Source organism: Aquarana catesbeiana, linkage group LG04, assembly GCF_042186555.1.
Source record: "Aquarana catesbeiana isolate 2022-GZ linkage group LG04, ASM4218655v1, whole genome shotgun sequence".
Classification (NCBI taxonomy): Eukaryota; Metazoa; Chordata; class Amphibia; order Anura; family Ranidae; genus Aquarana; species Aquarana catesbeiana.
The window spans coordinates 392,077,290-392,100,331 of record NC_133327.1 but is presented as its reverse complement, the minus strand read 5'-3'; the positions used below and the strand labels follow the sequence as shown (position 1 = coordinate 392,100,331).

The 23,042-nt window shown below is 42.6% G+C and overlaps 1 protein-coding gene across 2 annotated transcripts in view; it reads left to right on the top strand.

Annotated features, from left to right (window-relative positions):
- The window catches only part of TBC1D32 (TBC1 domain family member 32), a 503,914-nt gene that overhangs the window by 215,414 nt on the left and 265,458 nt on the right, over positions 1-23,042 (top strand). For both annotated transcript variants that reach the window (XM_073627171.1, XM_073627170.1), the window contains exon 18: positions 10,213-10,295. In XM_073627171.1, the coding sequence (XP_073483272.1) occupies positions 10,213-10,295 (83 nt within the window). The remainder of the gene's footprint in view (positions 1-10,212; positions 10,296-23,042) is intronic.

Below are 23,042 nucleotides of genomic sequence, written 5' to 3'. Positions count from 1 at the left end.
TTTTTTAGCCCAAGTTTTGATTACCTGTTTTTGTGTATTTAATATTTAAGATAGTTTTTTTTTTTTTTTCTAAATTATACATACAAGTGAACTGATCGGAGGTTTGTTTTGTTTAATGTTTAAATGTAAAAAATTTTCCGTATCACTTATTACTTAAGGCTGCTTTCACACTGGAGCGGGCAGGAGTTGATGGTAAAACGCTGCTAGTTTTAGTGACGCTTTACCGTCATTTTAGAGGTGCTATTCGGCTGCTAGCGGGGCACTTATAACTCAGCTAGCGGCCGAGGAAGGGGTTAAATGCGCCCCTGAAGCGCTGCTGCCAAAACGCTTTGCAGGCACTTCGGCAGCGGTGCGCATTCATTTCAATGGGCAGGAGTGGTGGAGGAGTGGTATACACCGCTCCAAAGATGCTGCTCGCAGGACTTTTTTTTACATCCTGCCAGCGCATCGCCTCAGTGTGACAGCACTCAGGATATCACACTGAGACTGCAGGGGAGCCGTTTTACAGGCACTTTACAGGCGCTCTTTTTAGCCCAAAAGCGCCTGAAAAATGCCCCAGTGTGAAAGGGGTCTAACTGTTAGATTTTATGAGATAAAGGGAAAAAAAAAAAAAAAAATCGGCCAAATATATCGGCCCAAAAAATCGGCATCATATATCGGCCATCGGCCACCGCGATTTCTAAATATCGGCATCGGCCAGAGAAAACCCCATATCGGTCGACCTCTGATAACCTCTTCATCAGAGCTTTAAAAGGTGAAAACCAGTCTGTATAGACACATGGACCAACACATTTGCACATGGGAAGGAGTGGTTAGTGGGGAGACTTATCATGTGTAGGATAGTTAGTTCTCCGTAGCCTCCCTGACAGTAATCCCGAGTGTGGCTCGGGGTTAAATTTCAGTCCCATTAGTGGTAACCCCGAGCCACACTCGAGATTACATTTCAGGATCCTGGTGCGGGTTTACTTACCTTGTCCCCAGGATCCTGCGATGTCCCCCGCTGTGTCTGTGGGCTGTGTCTCCTCCGAAGCCTCTCTGTGCCAGGCTCCGTTCCCTGCGAGCGGTGCAACGCACAGGGGCGGAGCCTGGCGGCAAATTAAAAAAAATGTAAAAACCGTAACAAATACAGTACTGTAATCTTACAGATTACAGTACTGTATGAAATTATTTCACATCCCTTTTGTCCCCAGTGCTTTGGCCCATGCCCTGCATGCAGTTTTATATGATATATACTGTTCTTTCTACCTGGAAAATGGAGATTGTCCATAGCAACCAAAAAGTGTCCCTTTATGTCAAAAGTGGCTTTAGATCAGCTAGAAAACAGCGATAGTAAATTAGAACACTTGCAGAGTTGAGCGATAGTGAATCGTGGGGAAATTTATTTTATTATTATTATATATTTTTTTTTTAATTATTTATATTTATTTATTATATTATAATTTATGTTTTTGTGTTTCAAACTTTATCATACCCGGGATATCTACTAGACTCTTGTTTGGACAGATTTAAGTGTGTTATTGTTAAGAATTACAGGCTTACAATATAAACCGCCAAATTTCCATGAAAAATAATTGTACCGCTTTCAGCACCTAAAATCCGAAATAATCATACCGCCAGGGAGGTTAACTCCGTGTAGGTCCACACCTGAGCGCTTTGCTTATTATGCATGTTGTTGTAGAGACAGATGTACTGATAGGATGTCCCTCCATTGTTAGTGGCAAACAATCGCCCATTATGTGCCTTTCATTTCAATGAATTGGAAGAGTAGAAAAAAGCATGTATATAACAAAGAACGTTGCAAACAGGAGGTCCATCCGGCGCGTTTCGACTCCACAGTCGTCATCTGGTGTTAAGGAGAACTAACTATCCTACACATGATAAGTCTCCCCACTAACCACTCCTTCCCATGTGCAAATGTGTTGGTCCATGTGTCTATACAGACTGGTTTTCACCTTTTAAAGCTCTAACGAAGAGGTTATCCTCGAAACGCGTCAGTGATCTTTTAGCATTTGCCCCCATTTGGGCATGTTCCACTTGTAACACTACAAGCGTGTATATATATTTTGTAACCCTTTTTCACAAAACGTAGTATGTTTATATTTCTTACATGTATGTATTTTATTACTTATGAATAAACTGTAGGATTTGATGCTAGTGTCTGATCACGCGCCTTCCATCCATCCTTCCCACACTATCTTCTTCAGTCCACCCCGGGTCAGTTAAGGCAGAGGGACACACTTGACCACTTTCTCCAGTTTGGCCATCATAACAGTACTACCTACCCATACCAACAACGCCCTCACAAGCACAGGAGTATATCTTTTTTGTTTACATTTTATAGCTGAGTAACAGCCACGCCCCTCGGAACATGTGTGCTCTCAGAGATTTGTATTACAGAGAAGAGGAAGAGTTCTGTCTGACCAGTTCTGTTACTGAAGGCTGAGTAATGAAAGCAATGGATCCAAATTTGGTGCCTACTGGACTGCACAGTCATATTTAGAAAACGATTTTCATTAATCTCTCCCAAACGATAGACTATGGGAGATGGGGATTTTTTTTTAAGTGCCCAGAGACAGTAAATCACTATAGAAAAACAAGTAAAATCACAGGATATTTTATTTATACAAAATAATTTAAAAACAAAAGGAGTATAGACGTGCAAATTGGTATGTTCAAAACATAGACATATAATACAAACATTTGTGCTTGGATAGATAGTGGAAGGTGTATGGATCGACGTGTCTCGTCCAGAAGGAGGGATTTTTCAGGATCTACCTTGCAACATTAATAGAGTTGATAGCTAGTAAGTAATACAAATAGGATATTATTGACAGAAATACATACAATATTTTATTTTTAAAAGTCAGCAGCTACAAACACTGTAACTGCTGTCTTTTAATAGGGACACTTACCTGTCCAGGGAGCCTGTGATGTCTCCCCCTCCCCCCCCCCAAGGCTGATCCGTCCATCAGATCGGGTGCAGGCTCCGCCATTCCAACTAAGGGAAACTGGCAGTAGAGCCTTCAGGATTCACTGTCAGTTTCCTACTGTGCATGTGCGAGTCGCGCTGCACTTTCTGAATGGCCCCGTCGTCTTCTGGGACACACAGTGGTCCCAGAAGGCAGCGGGGGAGAAGAGGAAATGACTCCCTGGGCCGCGGCTGAGCTAGGACAGAAGTACACTCAGTACTTCAGAAAAGGTAAGTAAGAAATAATAATAATAATTATACAAAATCGAGTGGTGGTGGAGGAGGGGTGATCTTTCCTTTAAGAGACCTTTCACACCGAAGCGCTTTAAAGGCGCTACAGCGCTAAAAATAGTGCCTGTAAAGAGCCGCTCCTGTCTAAACAGTGTGAAAGACTGAGGGCTTTCACACTGGAGCGGTGCGCTTGCAGGATGTTAAAAAAAACTCCTGCAAGCAGCATCTTTGGATCGGTGAAGCCGCTCCTGCCCATTGAACTGAATGGGCACCGCTGCAGAACCGCCGGCAAAGTGCCTCTGCAGCGGCGCTTTGCGGGTCGTTTTAACCCTTTTTCGGCTGCTACCAGGGGTTAAAACTGCCCCGCTAGTGGGCGAAAACCCCCGCAAAAACTACGGTAAAGTGCCGCTAAAAATAGCGGCGCTTTACCGCCAACAGTCTCGATGCCCCAGTGTGAAAGGGGTCTAAGACGAAGTAGTTAAATTGGGTGGAACTCCGCTTTAACATGCCATTCAGATATCATACTTGGACATACCGTGTCATCAAAAGAAAAAGTTAGAAAATAAAGGAAAAAAAGGTGCAAAAGTTTACTATATTACCTTATAAAATTGCAACAATTGTCAAGTTGGTAGAGGAAAAAAAAGGAGAAAAAGGGGGGGGGGGGGGTCATATTTAGACACCCTGCTTGATTGCTCTAACAGTAAAATGGAGGTAATGAATATGGAAATGATTTGTAAAATGTCTATATGTCTGCATATATTTTTCTGTGACTTCAACTGTGCTTTAAACTGAAGAGCAGTATTTATTTGAGGTGCACTGTTTCTCCTACTGTGGCAAGAAAACTATAGCCTAGGTAGAAAGTGCCGTATAAATGTAGAAGAATGACGAATAAACGCTGCTTAACCAGCACTTGGAATACTCATTGTTTAGCAGTTAGCCTCTACAGAGCCTGGTTGTCCTAGGTAATGTTCAGAGTGTATGGCTTGCCTTTCAGTAAACAGCAGATAAGATTTGATATCTCTGTGTACAGGGGGTATTATGATGAGCAATTATTTTTTTTCAAGTGTGAAGGGATCGCTATCATTATATGGTACTCTTCTGACCTGGAGAACCACCAGACATCTGAGCTTCCATGTTATTGAGTTATAAATCTGTTGTGTGCATGCCTAGCATGAAGTATCTATGTAATGTTGTTACAGATTTTTTTTTACCTGGCCTTGCATTGCTGTATACTGAATAAGCTGATGATACTGCTATGAACTACTGACCTGTTAGCATTCATAGTTTGTTGTTGTGACATTATCGGTACAGTGTTATTAAGCCTGGAAATACATTGTTTGAAATATGTCAACTGTTATATATTGTGGCAAGCTTATCTTTATTACTGCACTGCCCGTAACAGTTATAGCATGTCAACAAGCATAGTTTCTTCATATGAAGTGCATTTTCTCCAGAGGTTAGTAAATGAGAGGAAGCTCCACTGACTTTCATCATCCAATCATGTACAAGCAAAAATGCTGTTATATTTTTTTTTCCTTGCATGTGATTAGATATTCTTTGCAAAGTGAAAGTAATATTAAAAAGGTACATTTTGTATTTGTTTTAAAATAAGAAACATGTTATGCTTACCTGCCCTGTGCAATGGCATTGAACAGAGCATCAACAATCCTCCTCTTCTTGGGTCCCGCGTTGGCGTTTTGGGCTCCTTCCCCACGCTAGTTGCTCCTATAGCAAGCCACTTGCTATAGGAGCAACCCACCATAGCAGGCCATTGCCACCATAGCAAGCCACTTGCTATGATGACAATTGTATGTGCTTGCTTCCGAGCCCCGCTCTGTGTGTCCATAACATGCACAGAGCAGGGCTGGGCCTTGCCCTCCCCACTCTCTCATCACTGGCTCTGATTAATAGCATGGGAACCAATGGCTCTTTTTTGTACAGGTGTGCCCCCACATGTGAATGAGATGATCTTAATGTATATTATTTGATTAACCTCTATGATGTTTTAAATATCTGCTTTCTGTGTATAGTTTCTATATACAGTGTGTGTGTGTGTGTGTGTGTGTGTGTATATATATATATATATATATATATACACATATACACACACAGTATCTCACAAAAGTAAGCACACCCCTTACATTTTTGTAAATATTTTATTATATCTTTTCATGTGACAACACCGAAGAAATTACACTTTGCTACAATGTAAAGTAGTGAGTGTACAGCTTGTATAACCGTGTAGATTTGCTGTCCCCTCAAAATAACTCAACACACAGCCATTAATGTCTAAACCGCTGGCAACAAAAGTGAGTACACCCCTAAGTGAAAATGTCCAAATTAGGCCCAAAGGGTCAATATTTTGTGTGGCCACCATTATTTTCCAGCACAGCCTTAACCCTCTTGGGCATGGAGTTAACCAGAGCTTCACAGGTTGCCACTGGAGTCCTCTTCCACTCCTCCATGACGACATCATGGACGTTAGAGACCTTGTGCTCCTCCACCTTCCGTTTGAGGATTCCCCACAGATGCTCAATAGGGTTTATGTCTGGAGACATGCTTGGCCAGTCTATCACCTTTACCCTCAACTTCTTTAGCAAGGCAGTGGTAATCTTGGAGGTGTGTTTGGGGTCGTTATCATGTTGGACTACTGCCCTGCGGCCCAGTCTCTGATGAGAGGGGATCATGCTCTGCTTCAGTATGTCACCGTACATGTTGGCATTCATGGTTCCCTCAATAAACTGTAGCTCCCCAGTGCCGGCAGCACTCATGCAGCCCCAGACCATGATACTCCCACCATCATGCTTGACTGTAGGCAAGACACACTTGTTTCTATACTCCTCACCTGGTTGCTGCTACACACGCTTAACACCATCTGAAGCAAATAAGTTTATCTTGGTCTCATCAGACCACAGGACATGGTTCCAGTAATCTTAGTCTGCTTGTCTTTAGCAAATTGTTTGCAAGCTTTCTTGTGCATTATCTTTAGAAGAGGATTTCTTCTGGGACAACAGTCATGCAGACCAGTTTGATTCAGTGTGTTGCATATGGTCTGAGCACTGATAGGCTGACCCCCCACCCCTTCAACCTCTGCAGCATTGCTGGCAGCACTCATACGTCTATTTCCCAAAGACTTCCCAGTCTTAGTCCGTAGGGTTCAATACTAAGTGGGCCCAACCTTTGCAGCTATAACAGCTTCAACTCTTAAGGGAAGGCGGTCCACAAGGTTTAGGAGTGTGTCTATGGGAATGTTTGACCATTCTTCCAGAAGCACATTTGTGAGGTCAGACACTGATGTTGGAAAAGAAGGCGTGTCTCGCAGTCTCCACTCTAATTCATCCCAAAGGTGTTCTATTGGGTTGAGGTCTGAACTCAAGTTCTTCTACTCCAAACTTGCTCATCCATGTCTTTATGGACCTTGCTTTGTGCACAGTCATGTTGGAACAGGAAGAGGCCATCCCCAAACTATTCCTATAAAGTTGGGAGCATGAAAGTGTCCAAAATGTCTTGATATGCTGACGCCTTAAGAGTTCCCTTCACTGGATCTAAGGGGTCAAATTCAACCCCTGAAAAACAACCCCACACCATAATCCCCCCACCACCAAATAATTTGAACCAGTGCACAAAGAAAAGTCCATAAAGACATAGATGAGTGGGTTTGGGGGTGGAGGAACTCGACTGGCCTGCACTTGAGTCCTGACCTCAACTCGATAGAACACCTTTGAGATGAGCTAGAGCGGAGACTGTGAGCCAGGCCTTCTTGTCCAACATCAGTGCCTGATCTCACAAATTCACTTCCGCCGGAATATATGTATATGTGTGTGTGTATGTGTATGTATATATATATATATATATATATATATATATATATATATATATATATTGTATATCTATTAAGGCTCACGCTTAGTAGGACTATAGCATGAAGTGCCTTATTGCTCTTTTTAATGCAAGTCTATGGGTCTCATCTGACCTATAGTTTTTCTAAAGCTGCCCACACACTTTACAGTCTCTCTAAAGCAGCTCTTAGATAAGTCTTTTTTTTAATTTTTTTTTTGTTCAACCAGCAGGTTTAGTGTACAAAAATATTCCCCTATCCACACACTTGAGTTGGATAGGCAAATCCTCCTCGCTGAACCTTAGTATTCTGACAGCGGACGGAATTCCCTACTATCAAAATACAGTGATCAGCGCCGCTGGCTATAGCTTGCAGTGCTGATCGAGCGGGGAAAACCTGACAGAGTGGTTCTATAGAAGTCGTTTGGTAGATGAAAGTGGATTTTAACTTGATTGGTCCCGGTTGAACCGGACAAATTTTGATCCATGACATCTCCTTTAGATTGGTAAATCTACATCAGATTGTATTGTGTATGTATTTGTAATGTGACCAGCTAATAGGCCTAGTTGAGCTTCTCTCGAAGTTGTTAAGAATGAAAGCTAACCTAATTCCCTAATGACAGCTATAGGGAGCATTTGATCAGTCCATGTGATCAAAATATGGAACCGCAAGCAGGAAAGCATTTCTTTAATTATAATGTTTAAGTGGCAATTACAATGCCTTGAAAAAGTATTCATACACCCTAAAAAATTCCACATTTTGTCATCTTCCAACCAAAAACATAAATGTATTTTATTGGGATTTTATGTGATAGACCAACACTAAGTGGCACATGATTGTGAAATGGAATAAAAATGATAAATGATTTTCAAAATTTTTTACAAATAAATATCTGAAAAATGTGGCATGCATTTTTATTCAGCCCCCTTTACTGTGATACCCCTAATTAAAATCTAGTGGAACCAATTGCCTTCAGAAGTCATCTAATTAGTAAATAGATTCCACCTGTGTGTAATTAAATCTCAGTATAAATACAGCTGTTCTGTGAAGCCCTCAGAGTTTGTTACAGAACCTTAGTGAACAAGCAGCATCATGAAGGCCAAGGAACACACCAGACAGGTCAGGGATTAAAGTTGTGGAGAAGTTTAAAGCAGGGTTAGGTTATAAAAAAATTGTCCCAAGCTTTGAACATCTCGCGTAGCACTGTTGAATCCATCATCTGAATATGGAAACAGTATGGCACAACTGCAAACTTACCAAGACATGGCCGTCCACTTAAACTGACAGGCCGAGCAAATAGAGCATTAATCAGAGAAGCTGCCAAGAGGTTCATTGTAACTCTGGAGGACTACAGAGAGTCACAGCTCAGGTGGGAGAATCTGTCCACAGGACAACTACTAGCTGTGAACTCCACAAATCTGGCCTTTATGGAAGACTTTCAAGAAGAAAGCCATTGTTAAAAAAAAGCCATAAGAAGTCCAGCTTGCAGTTTGCTAGAAGCCACATGGGGGACACAGCAAACATGTGGAAGAAGGTGCTTTGGTCAGGTGAGACCAAAATTTAACTTTTTGGCCTAAAAGCAAAATGCCATGTGTGGCAGAAAACTAACACTGCACATCATCCTGAACATACCATCCCCACCGGGAAACATGGCGGTGGTAGCATCATGTTGTGGGGATGGTTTCCTTAACAGGGGCAGGGAAGCTTGTCAGAGTTGATGGGAAGATGGATGGTGCCAAATACAGGGCAATCTTAGAACAAAACCTGCTAGAGTCTGCAAAAGACTTGAGACTGGGGTGGAGGTTCACCTTCCAGCAGGACAACGACCCTAAACATACAGATAGAACTACAATGGAATGGTTTAGATCAAAGCATAGTAATGTGTTTTTATTGCCCTTTCAAAGTCCAGACCTAATTCTAATTGAGAATTTGTGGCATGACTTGAAAATTGCTGTTCACAGACACTCTCCACCCAAGCTGACAGAGCTTGAGCTATTTTGCAAAGAAAAATGGGAAAAAATGTCACTCTCTAGATGTGCAAAGCTGGTAGAGACATCCCCAAAAAGACTTGCATCTGTAATTACAGTGAAAGTTGGTTCTACAAAGTATTGACTCAGGGGGCTAAATACAAATGCACGCCATACTTTTCAGATATTTGTTTGTAAAAAAAATTGAAAACTATCATTTTCCTTCCACTTCACAATTATGTGCCACTTTGTGTTGGTCTATCCCATAAAATCCTAAAAAAATACATTTACATATTGGTTGTAACATGACAAAATGTGGGTTGTTTTGCTTGTGTTTTTTTTTTAAAGGCTCTTTCCAAGGAAGCTTCGACTTCTGTAGTATATCAATGCTTTTATTAAACAGAAAAAAAAAAACGCACATACAACTGAACTAAACACAATTTATAGTTACAAAATATGCCTACAACATGCACAAGCCAATTATCCTTTCTAGCAAAATAAGCATGTACAATATGTATGCAATAAGTAAACTAAACAGTTATTCAACTTAGAGATGGAATCAAGATGTAATGTCCTTCATTGTTCTTTTCCCAGAGCCCAACCGAAAACATCTCCAAAGCTCTCCAGCTTCAAGCAGCCATTTCTTCCTGCTTTCCGTTCAAAACCACTTTCCTGTGTTCCGACCCCATGCTTCTTTGAAAATCCTAAGCCCCTCCCCCCAACTTCTGCTTACATCACATCCTGTCCTCTGCTCAGCTCCTAACCCAATCAGACTGGTTTATTTGCATATCAATGGGGAGATCCTTAGATTCTCATAACAGCACATTGGCTTAAAAATCTAACTATGAAATATATATTAAAAAATCTGCTATAAAATCACTTACAGTAAATATCCATAGCAACACAGAGGTATGAATGCCTTTTCAAGGCACTGTTTATATACAATCTTCCTTATATATATATCAATAAACAATTCTTGTCACAGGTCCAGAAGAGGTTTATAACATCCAAGCACAGATATTGTTATTCTAAGCATTTTCTCAGTGTCTGTGCATACTGCTGTGAAAAATAGTGTCTGCTGAGCTGGAAAACAAACATTTATTTAAATATGCACAGAATATGTAAATGTTCACACATGGCTATAATATTATAATACAAAAATGACATTTGCACAAGTTTTATTCTTTGTCGTCTTTCTTCATTCACAGACGGTTTTGATGTCTGAAAGAACCCCAACGCCTGTTGCTGGATCTGCTTCTCTTTCATCTGGGAGCCAGGATTCACAGGGGACGTAAGTTATGCTGCTCTCTTGTAGACTTGTAACTGTCATCTGCCTTTCTAGAGCTGGGGTGCTCAGTAGCATACCAAGAATTTACAATATGAACAGAATAATTTCAGTTAGCTTCATAGCCATCTCATAGCCATATCTCAACAAGTATGGTGTTGTATAGCATGCAGCAGTCAAAAAACGTGTGAAAATATACATTTTAAAATAACAGAACACCTATATACTTGTTTCTTTTGAAAAAAATGTCTTTATTGTTTTTTGCTTTGTTAGGCCTCATTCAAGCAGGTGGCCAAGGGGTGGTAAAAACAGGTGGTTGAGTCAGTTTTTCTGCCCTCCAACCTCACATTTAAAACCTAACATACAGCTGGAGGGGGCAGTACACATGCCATGATACTTTGCGTTGTGGCAAATTGAACATGGAATGTTGAGTTGACAGGCAACACCCTCTGTCAAATTTGCCCATTCAAGGCAATGTGCATCAGATAGAGATCCACCTGTCGGTGAATTCATAATGATCTCAAAAACATCTCAAAAAAAATTTTCAACACGTGCCTAAATCCCGTTGTCAAAGTCACTTAGGCTGCTTTCACATGGGTACGTTCAGCAGGGGATCTATTCATTGAGCAGAACGGGACAGATGTCCGTTTTGTGAGATTCATGTCCATTCATTATTTACCTCCACAGGGCTTTCTAGACCTATATTAGATCTATGGGCAGCCCTATGTAATCACGCTTGCGACAGTTTACATCAGACTACCTCTGATGCCTTATGTTTAGGTCAAGGAAAACTGAAAAAGACGAAGGCCCTTTTATTATTTTTTTCCAGACCTGGACAGACTGGGAGGTAAGCGGATGTAAGCAGACTCATGTCAATTTACATCTGCCTGCTTGTAGACTTATATATATCGCTTCCGATTGGGTTCTCCTGAAGAGATTAAAGGCAGGCATGATCAGACCACCAGTTTTACTGATCTCTCTGGGATTAATTATCTCTTGAAAGATTAATTATACGCAGGCCTCCACAAATCCCATGTCGCCATGGCGACTAGAAATTGCATCCTGGCGCCTGGGCTTTTGTCAGCCGTCCTCAGACACCTCCCACTTGCCGACCACACTATAGCCGAAAGACGGCTACAGCATGGTCACCCAGTTCAGGGAGGATGTCTATTGTTTAGCAAAAAATAAAAAACCCAGCGGCAATTAAATATCACCAAAAGTAAGTTCTATTTGTGTGAAAAAAATGATAAAAATTTCATATGGGTACAGTGTTGCATGATCGCGCAATTGTCATTCAAAGTGTGACAGCGATGAAAGCTGAAAATCGGCCCATTCAGGAAGGCGATGAGAGTGCCCAATAGGCATGTGGTTCATATCTTTTTTAGCTGGCTCCTAGATTCAATGCAAATTTGTCAAGCCCTGATTATATGTACAGTATCTCACAAAAGTGAGTACACCCCTCACATTTTTGTAAATATTTTATTAGATCTTTTCATGTGACAACACTGAAGAAATTACACTCTGCTACAATGTAAAGTAATTAATGTACAGCTTGTATAACAGTGTAAATTTGCTGTCCCCTCAAAATAACTCAACACACAGCATTAATGTCTTAACCACTGGCAACAAAAGTGTGTACACCCCTAAGTGAAAATGACCAAATTGGGCCCAATTAGCTATTTTTCCTTCTTGGTGCCATGTGACTCGTTAGTGTTACAAGGTCTCAGGTGTAAATGGGGAGCAGGTGTGTTAAATTTGGTGTTATCACTCTTACTCTCTCATACTGGTCACTGGAAGTTCAACATAGCACCTCATGGCAAAGAACTCTCTGAAGATCTGAAAAAAAGAATTGTTGCACTGCATAAGGATGGCCTAGGCTGTAAGATGATTGCCAAGTCCCTGAAACTGAGATGCAGCACGGTGGCCAAGACCATACAGTGGTTTAACAGGACAGGTTCCACTCAGAACAGGCCTCGTCTTGGTCGACCAAAGAAGTTGAGTGCGTCATAGCCAAAGGTTGTCTTTGAGAAATAGACGTATGAGTGCTGCCAGCATTGCTGCAGAGGTTGAAGGGGTGAGGGGTCAACCTGTCAGTGCACAGACCACACGCCACAGACTGCATGAAATTGGTTTGCATGGCTGTGGTCCAAGAAGGAAGCCTCTTATAAAGATAATGCACAAGAAAGACTGCAAACAGCTGCTGAACACAAGCAGACTAAGGACATGGTTTACTGGAATCATGTCCTGTGGTCTGATGAGACCAAGATAAACTTATTTACTTCAGGTGGTGTCAAGAAAATGTGGCGGCAACCAGGTGAGGAGTATAAAGACAAGTTTGTCTTGCCTACAGTCAAGCATGGTGGTGGGAGTGTCATGGTCTGGGGCTGCATGAGTGCTGCCAGCACTGGGGAGCTACAGTTCATTGAGGGAACCATGAATGCCAGCATGTACTGTGACATACTGAAGCAGAGCATGATCCCCTTTTTTCGAAGACTGGGCCACAGGGCAGTATTCCAACATAACAACCCCAAACACACCTCCAAGATGACCACTGCCTTGCTAAAGAAGTTGATAGACTGGCCAAGCATACCTATTGAGCATCTGTGGGTCATCCTCAAATGGGAGTTGGAGGAGCGCAAGGTCTCTAACATCCACCAGCTCTGTGATGTCCTCATGGAGGAGTGGAAGAGGACTCCAGTGGCAACCTGTGAAGCTCTGGTGAACTCCATGCCCAAGAGGGTTAAGGTAGTGCTGGAAAATAATGGTGGCCACACAAAATGTTGACACTTTGGGCCCAATTTGGACATGTTTCACTTAGAGATGTACTTAGGGGTCACTTAGGGGTGTACTCACTTTTGTTGCCAGTGGTTTAGACATTAATGGCTGTGTGTTGAGTTATTTTAAAGCGGAGTTCCAGGCTTTTTTTTTTTTAATTAAAAGTCAGCAGCTACAAAATGTTTAGCTGTTGACTTTTAATAAACAGACACTTACCTGTTCCACGGTGCTCCTCTACCCCTCCTCTCCTTGGTGTATCCATTGGAACTGTGGGCACCCGGCCGTGACAGCTTGCGGCTTCATGGCCGGGCACGAGTCGCGCTGCAGGCCCCCAGTGGACAGGCAATTTTCTGGGACCTGTCACATGTCCCAGAAGATTGCAGAGTGGGAGGGACTGCCTAGGGGAGAGGAGGAGTCGCCTAGGCGGCCTGTGGGCGGAAGGAGGAAGTGGGACAGGAAGTCCCTCTCTAAAGTAGTCACCCACTCCCCCCCTAAAAAAATGACATGTGGCATGTAAGGGGGAGGAGTGCTCAAAGCAGAAGTTCCACTTTTGGGTGGAACTTCGCTTTAAGGGGACAGCAAATTTACACTGTTATACAAGCTGTGCACTCACTACTTTACATTGTAGCAAAGTGTAATTTCTTCCGTGTTATGACATGAAAAGGTATAATACAATATTTACAAAAATGTGAGGGGTGTACTCACTTTTGTGAGATACTGTATATATTTATATGCTTTTGTCTGACAATCTTATATGCTCTTTTGCAAATAGCTGAGCCTAGATTCTGGCTACTCTAGCTCCTCACCACCATCATGTGCTCCATCTCTTATGCAGCTTTAGAGCTCTACCACCTCCTCTAGTTTAAGAGTTGGCAAATGAGGGGCGTGGCTTGCGCGTGCACCTGAATGGCTGCCTGAGCCGTGAGCTCCTTACCGCCAACCGGACTATCAGCGACAAACGTGCACCATATCGCCGCCAAACAGCCCAGCAGACGCATCACACTCCCGGGAACACCGCTGACACAATGTCACACAAACTGAGCCAAGATAGAGGCCAGATACGCCTCACATCCTTCTCCTTCCAGCCCCGCCGAGCACAGGGAAAAAGCCAAGATGGCGCCGCTGGAGCAATGGCGCGGCACTCCATGGCTTACACAGACCTCCCTGGGGGCCATCCACAAGACATTTGCAGTGGATTAACATCCTCATCTCCCCAGGATTCTTCTCTAGCCACTCCGGTCTCCCAGAGCCAAGCCAAATCCAGGATGTGGATGGATCCTAATCACCAGGCCTCAAACACAGTGAGTACAGGCCTCCATAATGAAAATGCTGTCTCCTCTCTACAATCCTCCATAGCTCAATTCCCAACATCAGGGCAACGGTTGCTAGACACCACCATGAAAGACATGCTGTTATCCTTACAATCCTCTTTAATGACTAACTTATCTTCACTGATTGATAGATCTTCCTTGGAAATGAAACATATGGATAATAGAATGCAGTACATGGAAAACAAAATGGAGAAATGTACAGAAACAGTAAATTATCTTGTTGATGCATACACAGAGTAAAAAGATGACTCTCTGTGGATCAAAGCAAAGCTGGCGGACCCCGAGGCCTGTTCCAGACGCAATAATATTAAAATTTGCGGAATCCCAGAGTCCATTCCACCTAAAGAACTACACAACTACACTAGCACCATGTTCTCTAGCATGTTGCCAGAACTGTCTCCAATTGAACTTACCATAGACCGTATCCATAGAATACCTAAACCCCGCCACCTTGAAGCAGACATCCCCAGAGATGTACTCCTGAGGAGCCACTTTTACCAAGCAAAAGAACAAATCCTCTCAAAAGCAAGGGAATTGTCCCCTCTTCCAGCACCATACTCAGACATCCAACTATATGCCGATTTGTCACAGTACACCCTGCAAATCAGGAGGCAGCTAAAAATGATCACTAAGGCCATGAATAATCACAAAATAATATACAAGTAGCGCCATCCAGCTACCATCTTGGCCACCCACAACGGCATCCATCACACCATATCCACTCTGGATGGTGGTCTGAAACTTCTCCAAGCCTGGGGAATCATTCCGGAGCCTCAAAGTAACCAACCTGACCCACACGGGAAACCTAATCCCTTTCAGTTTGGCCATACACAGGGGCACGGTAAGGATAGACAAAATGAATTCAATTGCCCAGAAACCTACTTCATTGAGCATCTGCTCGTCCGGTCTGGCTATATGCTCATTCAACCACTTGCTGAACTAGTTAATGAACAGTTACAACTCACTACCTAACGGATTTTAATACCTTTATTGGTACCTAGATAGTACTGTTTTTGCAGCACCGTTAAGAGAACCAGACAGCGGATCTCGCTTCTCATCAACAACCGGATTCCTGAGGACTAACCCACTGATTTCCAGCAACCGTAAGACCATTATAACCCTACTTCACTCCAGCATCACGCATCAACATGGCTATCAACATCTTGTCCCTCAATGCAAATGGTCTGAACCACCCAGCGAAACATGCCTCTCTGTGGAAAACAGCACTTTCTCACGTTCTGTGCATCCAAGAGACTCACTTTGCCCAAAACACAACCCCACAATGACACCACAGACAATTCCCACATATATTCCAAACCAGCTATACCAAAAAATAGCGAGGAGTACTGATAGCCATTCAGAACACTGTATCCTTCCAATTGCAAAACTGCATCATGGATCCAGAAGGTCGGTACATCTTCCTGTTCTGTACAATTAACAATGTCCCATACACCTTGTTCTCTATTTACGCCCCAAACCACCGCCAGATGAACTTCTTCAAAAAGACACTTCGGACAGCAAGAAAAATTCAACAGGATCGCATGTTGATCTGTGGAGAATTTGGTTCCTAATACCGCAATGGACTCTACCGCAGGGTCCAAACGACAAGCTTCTCCTTTAGATAATTTTATTACTTCTAATGAATTGTATGACGTGTGGAGGTGTTGTCACGCGAGCGAACGTGATTTCACCTTTCTTTTGCCGCGTCACAACACCTACTCACGAATTGACTTATTTTTGACAGATAAGTGGCTTCTGCAGAGAATATCGAGCTCCACTATTCACACCGCCATCTGGTCGGATCATGCTCCTGTTAGCATCTCCGTATCCGCTAACTCCCCACAACCCAACTCCTATATTTGGAGGGCCAATAATTACCTCCTCAACACTCCATGCTACTCCACTCCCATCAAACAACAACTAGAAGAATTCTTCTCAATAAACAAAGCATCAGTATCTGACCCGCTGGTGGTGTGGAATGCTCATAAAGCTGTGATTAGAGGTGTATTCCTTCAAATGGGGGCTAGGGCAAAGAAAAAAGAACTCAAAGACTAGATGAACTCACAGCTGAAATATCACCTTCTGAATCCTTGAACAAAACTAGTTCATCTCCCCTCCTTCAATCTAAAATCTTTCACCTACGTCACGAATTAAGATCCCTACACTCCTTGAGGCGTACGTAAAAAACTATAAAAAAACTCAAAGCATCTACCTATACTACAGGGAACAAAGCAGGTAAGGCCATGTCCTTGCATATCCAAGGACATAGAACTAAAACTAAAATCACATTTATCTATCATCCCCACTCCAACGAAAAACTGCTTAAACCTCGCTCCATTGCCAACGCATTTAATACATACTATAAAGATCTTTACAACCTTAAACATGATTCACTCACACATCAACCATCCCCGGAAGAGAGCCAAACCTTCCTGGACAACACAAATCTTCCCTCTATAACCCCACAACAACTTTTATCACTAAATGAACCTTTCACAATATCCGAAATACTACAAGTAATCAACAAACTCCCCAATTCCAAATCCCCGGTACCAGATGGCTTCACTGGGGAATACTACAAACTTTTCCAAAATATTTAGCCCATATCATCTGCCATACCTTCAACTCAGCTACTGAATCCGCATAATTTCCTGCTGAAATGCTAAGTGCCATGGTTGTGACTCCACCCAAACCTGGTAAAGAACCTACATCACCGAAAAATTTCCATCCTATCTCCTTACTTAATCTAGATCTAAAAATCTATGCAAAACTTATAGCCAACAGACTCGAAAACATATTACCATCCCTCATCCTCAAAGACCAATCAGGCTTCACAAAAGGTCGCCAAGCTTCAGACGCCACTAGACGAATGATCAATATTATTCATCATGTAGTATCCACAAAAACACCTTCACTTTTTCTATCTCTAGATGCTGAAAAGGCGTTTGATAGGGTACACTGGGGATACATATCATCAGTATTACACACATTTAGATTACAAGGACAAATCCACAACGCCATAATGGCCCTGTACTCTACCCCCTCAGCCAGGGTTTTCTCAGCAGAGAACCTTTTGGTACCATTCCAAATTTCCAAGGGTATGAGACAGGGGTGCCCATTACACATCTAATATTCAATCTTATTAAGAAACCCCTAGCTGAAAACACCAGATCTAATGCAATCATTAAAGGAATATCTCTTGCTGATCAGGAACATAAAATCAGTCTCTTTGCAGATGACATTATCCTCATGATTACTGACCCTGACCGCTCCCTACCTGAGATCCAGAAGTCGCTTACCTGGTTTAGTGACATTTCCTACTACAAAGTTAATGAGACTAAATCCTATATCCTAAACTTGGGAGTAAACGACTTTACTAGCGACCGTCTTAAAAAACATTTCCCTTATCCATGGGTGGAAAAAAGTATAACTTACCTGGGAATACAACTGACCAACTCCACCAAAACATTATTTCCATTAAACTACTTAACATTCCGGAATAAACTCCAAGAAAAACTTACCAGGCTGGCGTCTTTTGAGTTTTCGTGGATGGGGCGGCTAGCAGCATTCAAAATGTTTCACCTTCCCCAAATACTTTATCTGTTTAGAACTCTCCTGATTCCAATACCCATTAAATATTTCAAGTCCCTACAAACAATTTTATCTAAATACATTTGGCAGGGTAAAAAAGCTAGAAGCGGCCATGATAAACTGATTAAACATCGCCTAGCAGGAGGAACTGGATATGTGGCTTTTCAAGACTATTACATGTCCTCAATCCTCACCCAAACAAAAGAATGGTTTCAACCTGCCCCCCCTTCCACATGGTGGGGGAACATTGAAGCCTCTACATCTCCAGGAGGTAGTCTGTCTTCATGGCTATTTTCTTTAAAAGTCTAGGAGCAAAAATTCCTTCCGGAATCTCCCCAATGATGGTAGCGACACTTAAAACATGGAATAGATTTGTGAATGACAGCATGAATCACCCTCTCAACTCGGAGGTGCAAATCCCTTTAGAAGCACTACAGAACTTAATGCAATTTACATCTTACTTACAATGGAAAGACAAGGGTATTACACGCATATCAGACCTGCTCAACATTGAAAAAAATTAAACCATTCCCCACATTACAGAAAGCGTTTCATCTCCCAAACTTCGCCATATTCCTGTAAATACACGCTAAACACTGTATTGCTTTGCTCAAAAACTGGACCTGCAAAATCACCCAAATGGCCTGGATCTTTTTTTAGATCTCCTGCACCACACCAAAAAGGGATCTCATTGTTCTATAACCTGTTACAGAACAAAAGTATTTTTACCAAATCCACCCCACTACTTAGATGGGAATCAGACCAGGAACAATCCTACACAGTGGATAAATGGGAAATCTACATACAAAGCTACTTGCTGCTCAACCCATTGGGAACTAGCAGTTAAATTGACACACCGTTGGTATCTCACTCCCAATAGAATAGCCAAATACAACATAAATCTTGACAACTCATGTTGGAGGCAATGTGGACAGAGAGGAGACATGTTACACATATTCTGGAACTGCCCCAAACTGGCAAACTACTGGAATTCAATACTCCGCTTACTCTCTGACATAACACAAATGACAATACCCATGAGACCTTCCCTAGCACTGCTATCTCTAGAAATAGAACAATACCCTAACCCAATAAGAAATATCAATCCTATTGTCAGCAAGACTTAATATTACTAGAAAATGGAGAGACCCAGAACCACCCACGGTAAGGGAAGTGGTACAAACAACCCACGTTCAATTCTCACATGAATCAACACTAGCATTACGTCACAAAAACAAAGCACACTATCTTAAAATGTGGCAACCATGGATTAGATGGACTAGTTCCCCGGAAATTGTCGAGGGGCTTGGTCCTCAACTCTGGTGGATAGCTCCTACATAGTTTTTAATTAACGGTTCCATGTTCTTTAATGTTTCTTACTGTTAAAACGATTGAGTTGTACTGGATTGCACTTCCAGGGTGTATGCTCTGGGGGGGGGGGGGTATGCCTACATGGGCACAGTATAGCACCGATCAGGGTGCCCAGGTGGGTATGCATTCCTCCTACCTTCAATACATTTCATATGGTCGGCTGACCACCATTGGATTATAACACCTATGGAAATATATTTTACTATATTTTACTAATTCACTATAGTTATATGTGTTTGATACGTAACACAATAGACAAATTTTGTCCGCAATATTTGTTAGATGCATATCTCTTGAACGAATTTTGTATAACTTTGTATTGTATGAAAACTTTCAATAAAAATCTATTGAGATAAAAAGAGTTGGCAAATGAGTGCTTATATTCATAAATGCTGCTTTTATTTATTTTATTATTTATGTTATTTAACCTTCAGTGTTATTGCAGGATTAATCTAATATGTAGGCAAGCTAACTAGCAGTGAGGCTAGAGACAAGGTGGGAATAAGGATTAATTCCCCATGCATAAAGAGGATGTTTTCATTCTGTGTATTCTTAAAAACATACTTCTATTTAACTGCTGTCGCTTGCAATGTATATTTGCTCAGAATGGTAATTATTGGTAAAATATATGTAATTGCATTTTCAATCCTAATTAGCACTTTATGTTATACCAAACCTAGGATTTTGTGCTGGAACATGAGATTTTACTAGCAATCGGCAATTCAGAGAAGAAATCCATTACACTCATCTTTATTGCTTAATGTCCTGCTAGCTGAGTTTAAAGTGGTATTAACCCCAAAAAACAAAAAATGTAATATATTGCAGCTTACCAATCATTAGATGCGGTCTTTTTTTAGGCTTTTTTTTCCCTCTGTTTAGACCTGATGATCTGTCCTTTAACACGCCTCCTGTATAAGAGTGCCTCCACTCAGGATGAAGGAGTAGAGGGAGCAAAGCAGCATTGCTAATCTGGGGGAAGGAGAGTGTTAAATGTACTAGCAAATTTAGATACACTAACAAATCAAAGCCAAATTCCAGCACACACTTCAGTTACAGAAGCAATTACACCAACAGTTTTTTTTTCTCTTGGGATAAAGCTTTTACATGAATAAATAAAAGCGGATCATTGTAAGCACCCCTGCCAGTGGTAAATGGTTTGTCTCAACAATCTAACTGATACATTTGCAGGTTCAGCTTGTTCTGCTGATAAACAGACTTACTGGCCAGATTAGCAGGTGAAAATAAAATACCGTATGTCTAAAAAAGAAAACTAATGCAGCAATCACATCTAAGAAATGGTAACCTGCAATATATAATAAATGTTTGCTTTTGGGTATTGTGACAGACCTAGCCGGGAGAGAGACTTTTGGAGGGGACTGTATGCTAGCCTCTTGCCGATCGATCGTGGGCCCTGGCATTTGGTGGAACGGTGCTTTTTGTGAGCTGTATGCCTGGGGACCCTTGAGGCGGTATTACTGTGGATTCGGGTCCTGGTCCCCCAGGACACACAGACTCTGGGGACCCTGGATTTGCCATATTGGAATAGTGACTGATTTATACCGTTGGGACTCCTACTGTTAAATGCTAATGTCATCAATTCCAGCTACCTGTCTGTTGTCTGCTAAAATGTGTATTGTAAATAAGTCTAGTATGGGATCTAAGAGTCATTAGATCCCCATTGTTGTTTGTGTTAATTAAAGCGGTAGTAAACCCAGCCATAAAACCATTTAATTTCCGGCAGGGTGCCGGAAATGCAGCACTCCTATTGGTTGTGCTCTCAACCAAACTGTCAAACCATCCAATGGCTGGTGTCATAATTGATCACATGTGCAGCATCATGGCAGTTGTAGATTAAACAGAGGCAAAGATGGCAGCTTCCTTGGCTGAAAACAACAGGAGGGTTTACTTACACTTTAACTCTGCTATTGTGATAATGTTGATTGGGGATTCTAAGCTACAAGATGGCCAGTCTGGCCTAAAGGTCATGTCTGAGTCATCTAAACTGTCTAAAGGGATTAGTTAATTAGCCCATGTTAATTAGGTTAATTAGGTTACAGGTGTATTGTTAGAGTAATATGAGCCGGAGGTATGCACCTCCACTGTTAGTGTATAAAAGAGCCTGTATTTTTGAATAAAGGAGATTCCTGGTTGATTTTACATACAGCCTGCCTGGTGTTTGCTCTGAGCTATCACAACTGGGTTAGAATGGCACATAGCTGTAGTTCTAATCCCAGAGCATTGGATAACCGAGCAATCAGATGTTGCGATCTGCATTCTGATTCTATAGCTGCAGAGGAGTGTCGGGAGAGTGGAACTGAGCGAGCAAGGGGCTCGTTACATTGGTTGGCAGCCGTGGGATTTGCTCTCCAGTTACTGGGACACTCCAAACCAGCCTGCAGGAGAGCCACGCTGAAAGACTTACTTGAGAGCCGTGGAGGGAATGGTGGGATTGTGCTTCCTTGCCGTGAACACATCCAAACCATCACCTGGATCCAAGGTAGCAGGATAGCAGGAGAGGAGAAATACCAGCCACCATGGATGAGGAATTCAGAAGGAGGTTGCGAGAAAAGCAGATACAGCACAGAGGACCAGTATCAGAGCAGGTCCTGCTAGGATGGTTTGATTCTATCCGCTGCGAACTCTGGAAGGAAGCGCTAGCTCGTGAGCAGCGACACCAGGGAAAAGTTCTCCCCTCCATCCATGTGAGGTACTGTTCGCAGTATGAAGTGCGAATGCTGTTTTTGGGGGAACAGCCGAACCAGGAGTGGACAGCCGAGTTAAGCAGGCTGATCTGGGCAGAATGCGGTTGGACGAGAGCTACAGAGCCCTCCAGTGGTATATAGCCCAAGTGTGCCCGTGAACAGCGAATGACAGCCCCACAGAAGGCTTTGACTACGATGGCCTGGGATTGTTATACTGCAGGCTGTCCAGGGACCCTGACTTTGGGAGTGATCGGGAGTGGCGTTTGGAGGAAATAATGGAGCACTGAGAGCGGAGACTGAATGTCTCAGAAGTGCAGTGGGCACAGGAAGATTTGGAGTTTCTGGCCATTCAGGAATGGGAGCTGGAGATCGCCTACAAACAGCTGTTAGACTCTGATCAGCAGCAGGGTGGGGCTCCCTTTGCCTGGGACTATCAGGAAATACCAGTTGACAACTCTGAAATCCTGGCTGAAGAGTTGACAATGTGGCAGAGTAACAGTGTGCTTTGCCAACCTGCCCCCGCAGCTATGGAGGCGGAGGTCTTATGGTGGATGCAGCAAGTGCTGACTGACCTGGATGAACCTGTTTCTGCATTGGATGATCTTGGATGGAGGAATGTGCCTGTCCAGCAGAATGCCAGAGAATCGGCAGTGGAAAATCTGAAGATTGCCGTCCCCAAACCTGAAGTGCTGACAACAGGGCAGAGCTCTGCTGACCTCTGCCCAGCACTGATAGCATCTTCTGGGTTCCACGGAGAGGAGATGGTGAACCTTTATCCCCAGACACCAGTTGCAGAGACAGGGGATTTGATAGACTTTTCTGCTGAGGAAGAACAACCTGGTGAGCCTCCAGCGGAAGAAGAACTGTTATTAGGGCCAAACTTCACTGTGCTCTGCCCAGCACCAACAGAAGTATTTGTGAAGTTACAAGGAACTTCCCCAGCTGAAGCGCTGGCAACCGGACAGAGGGTCCAAGATCTCTGC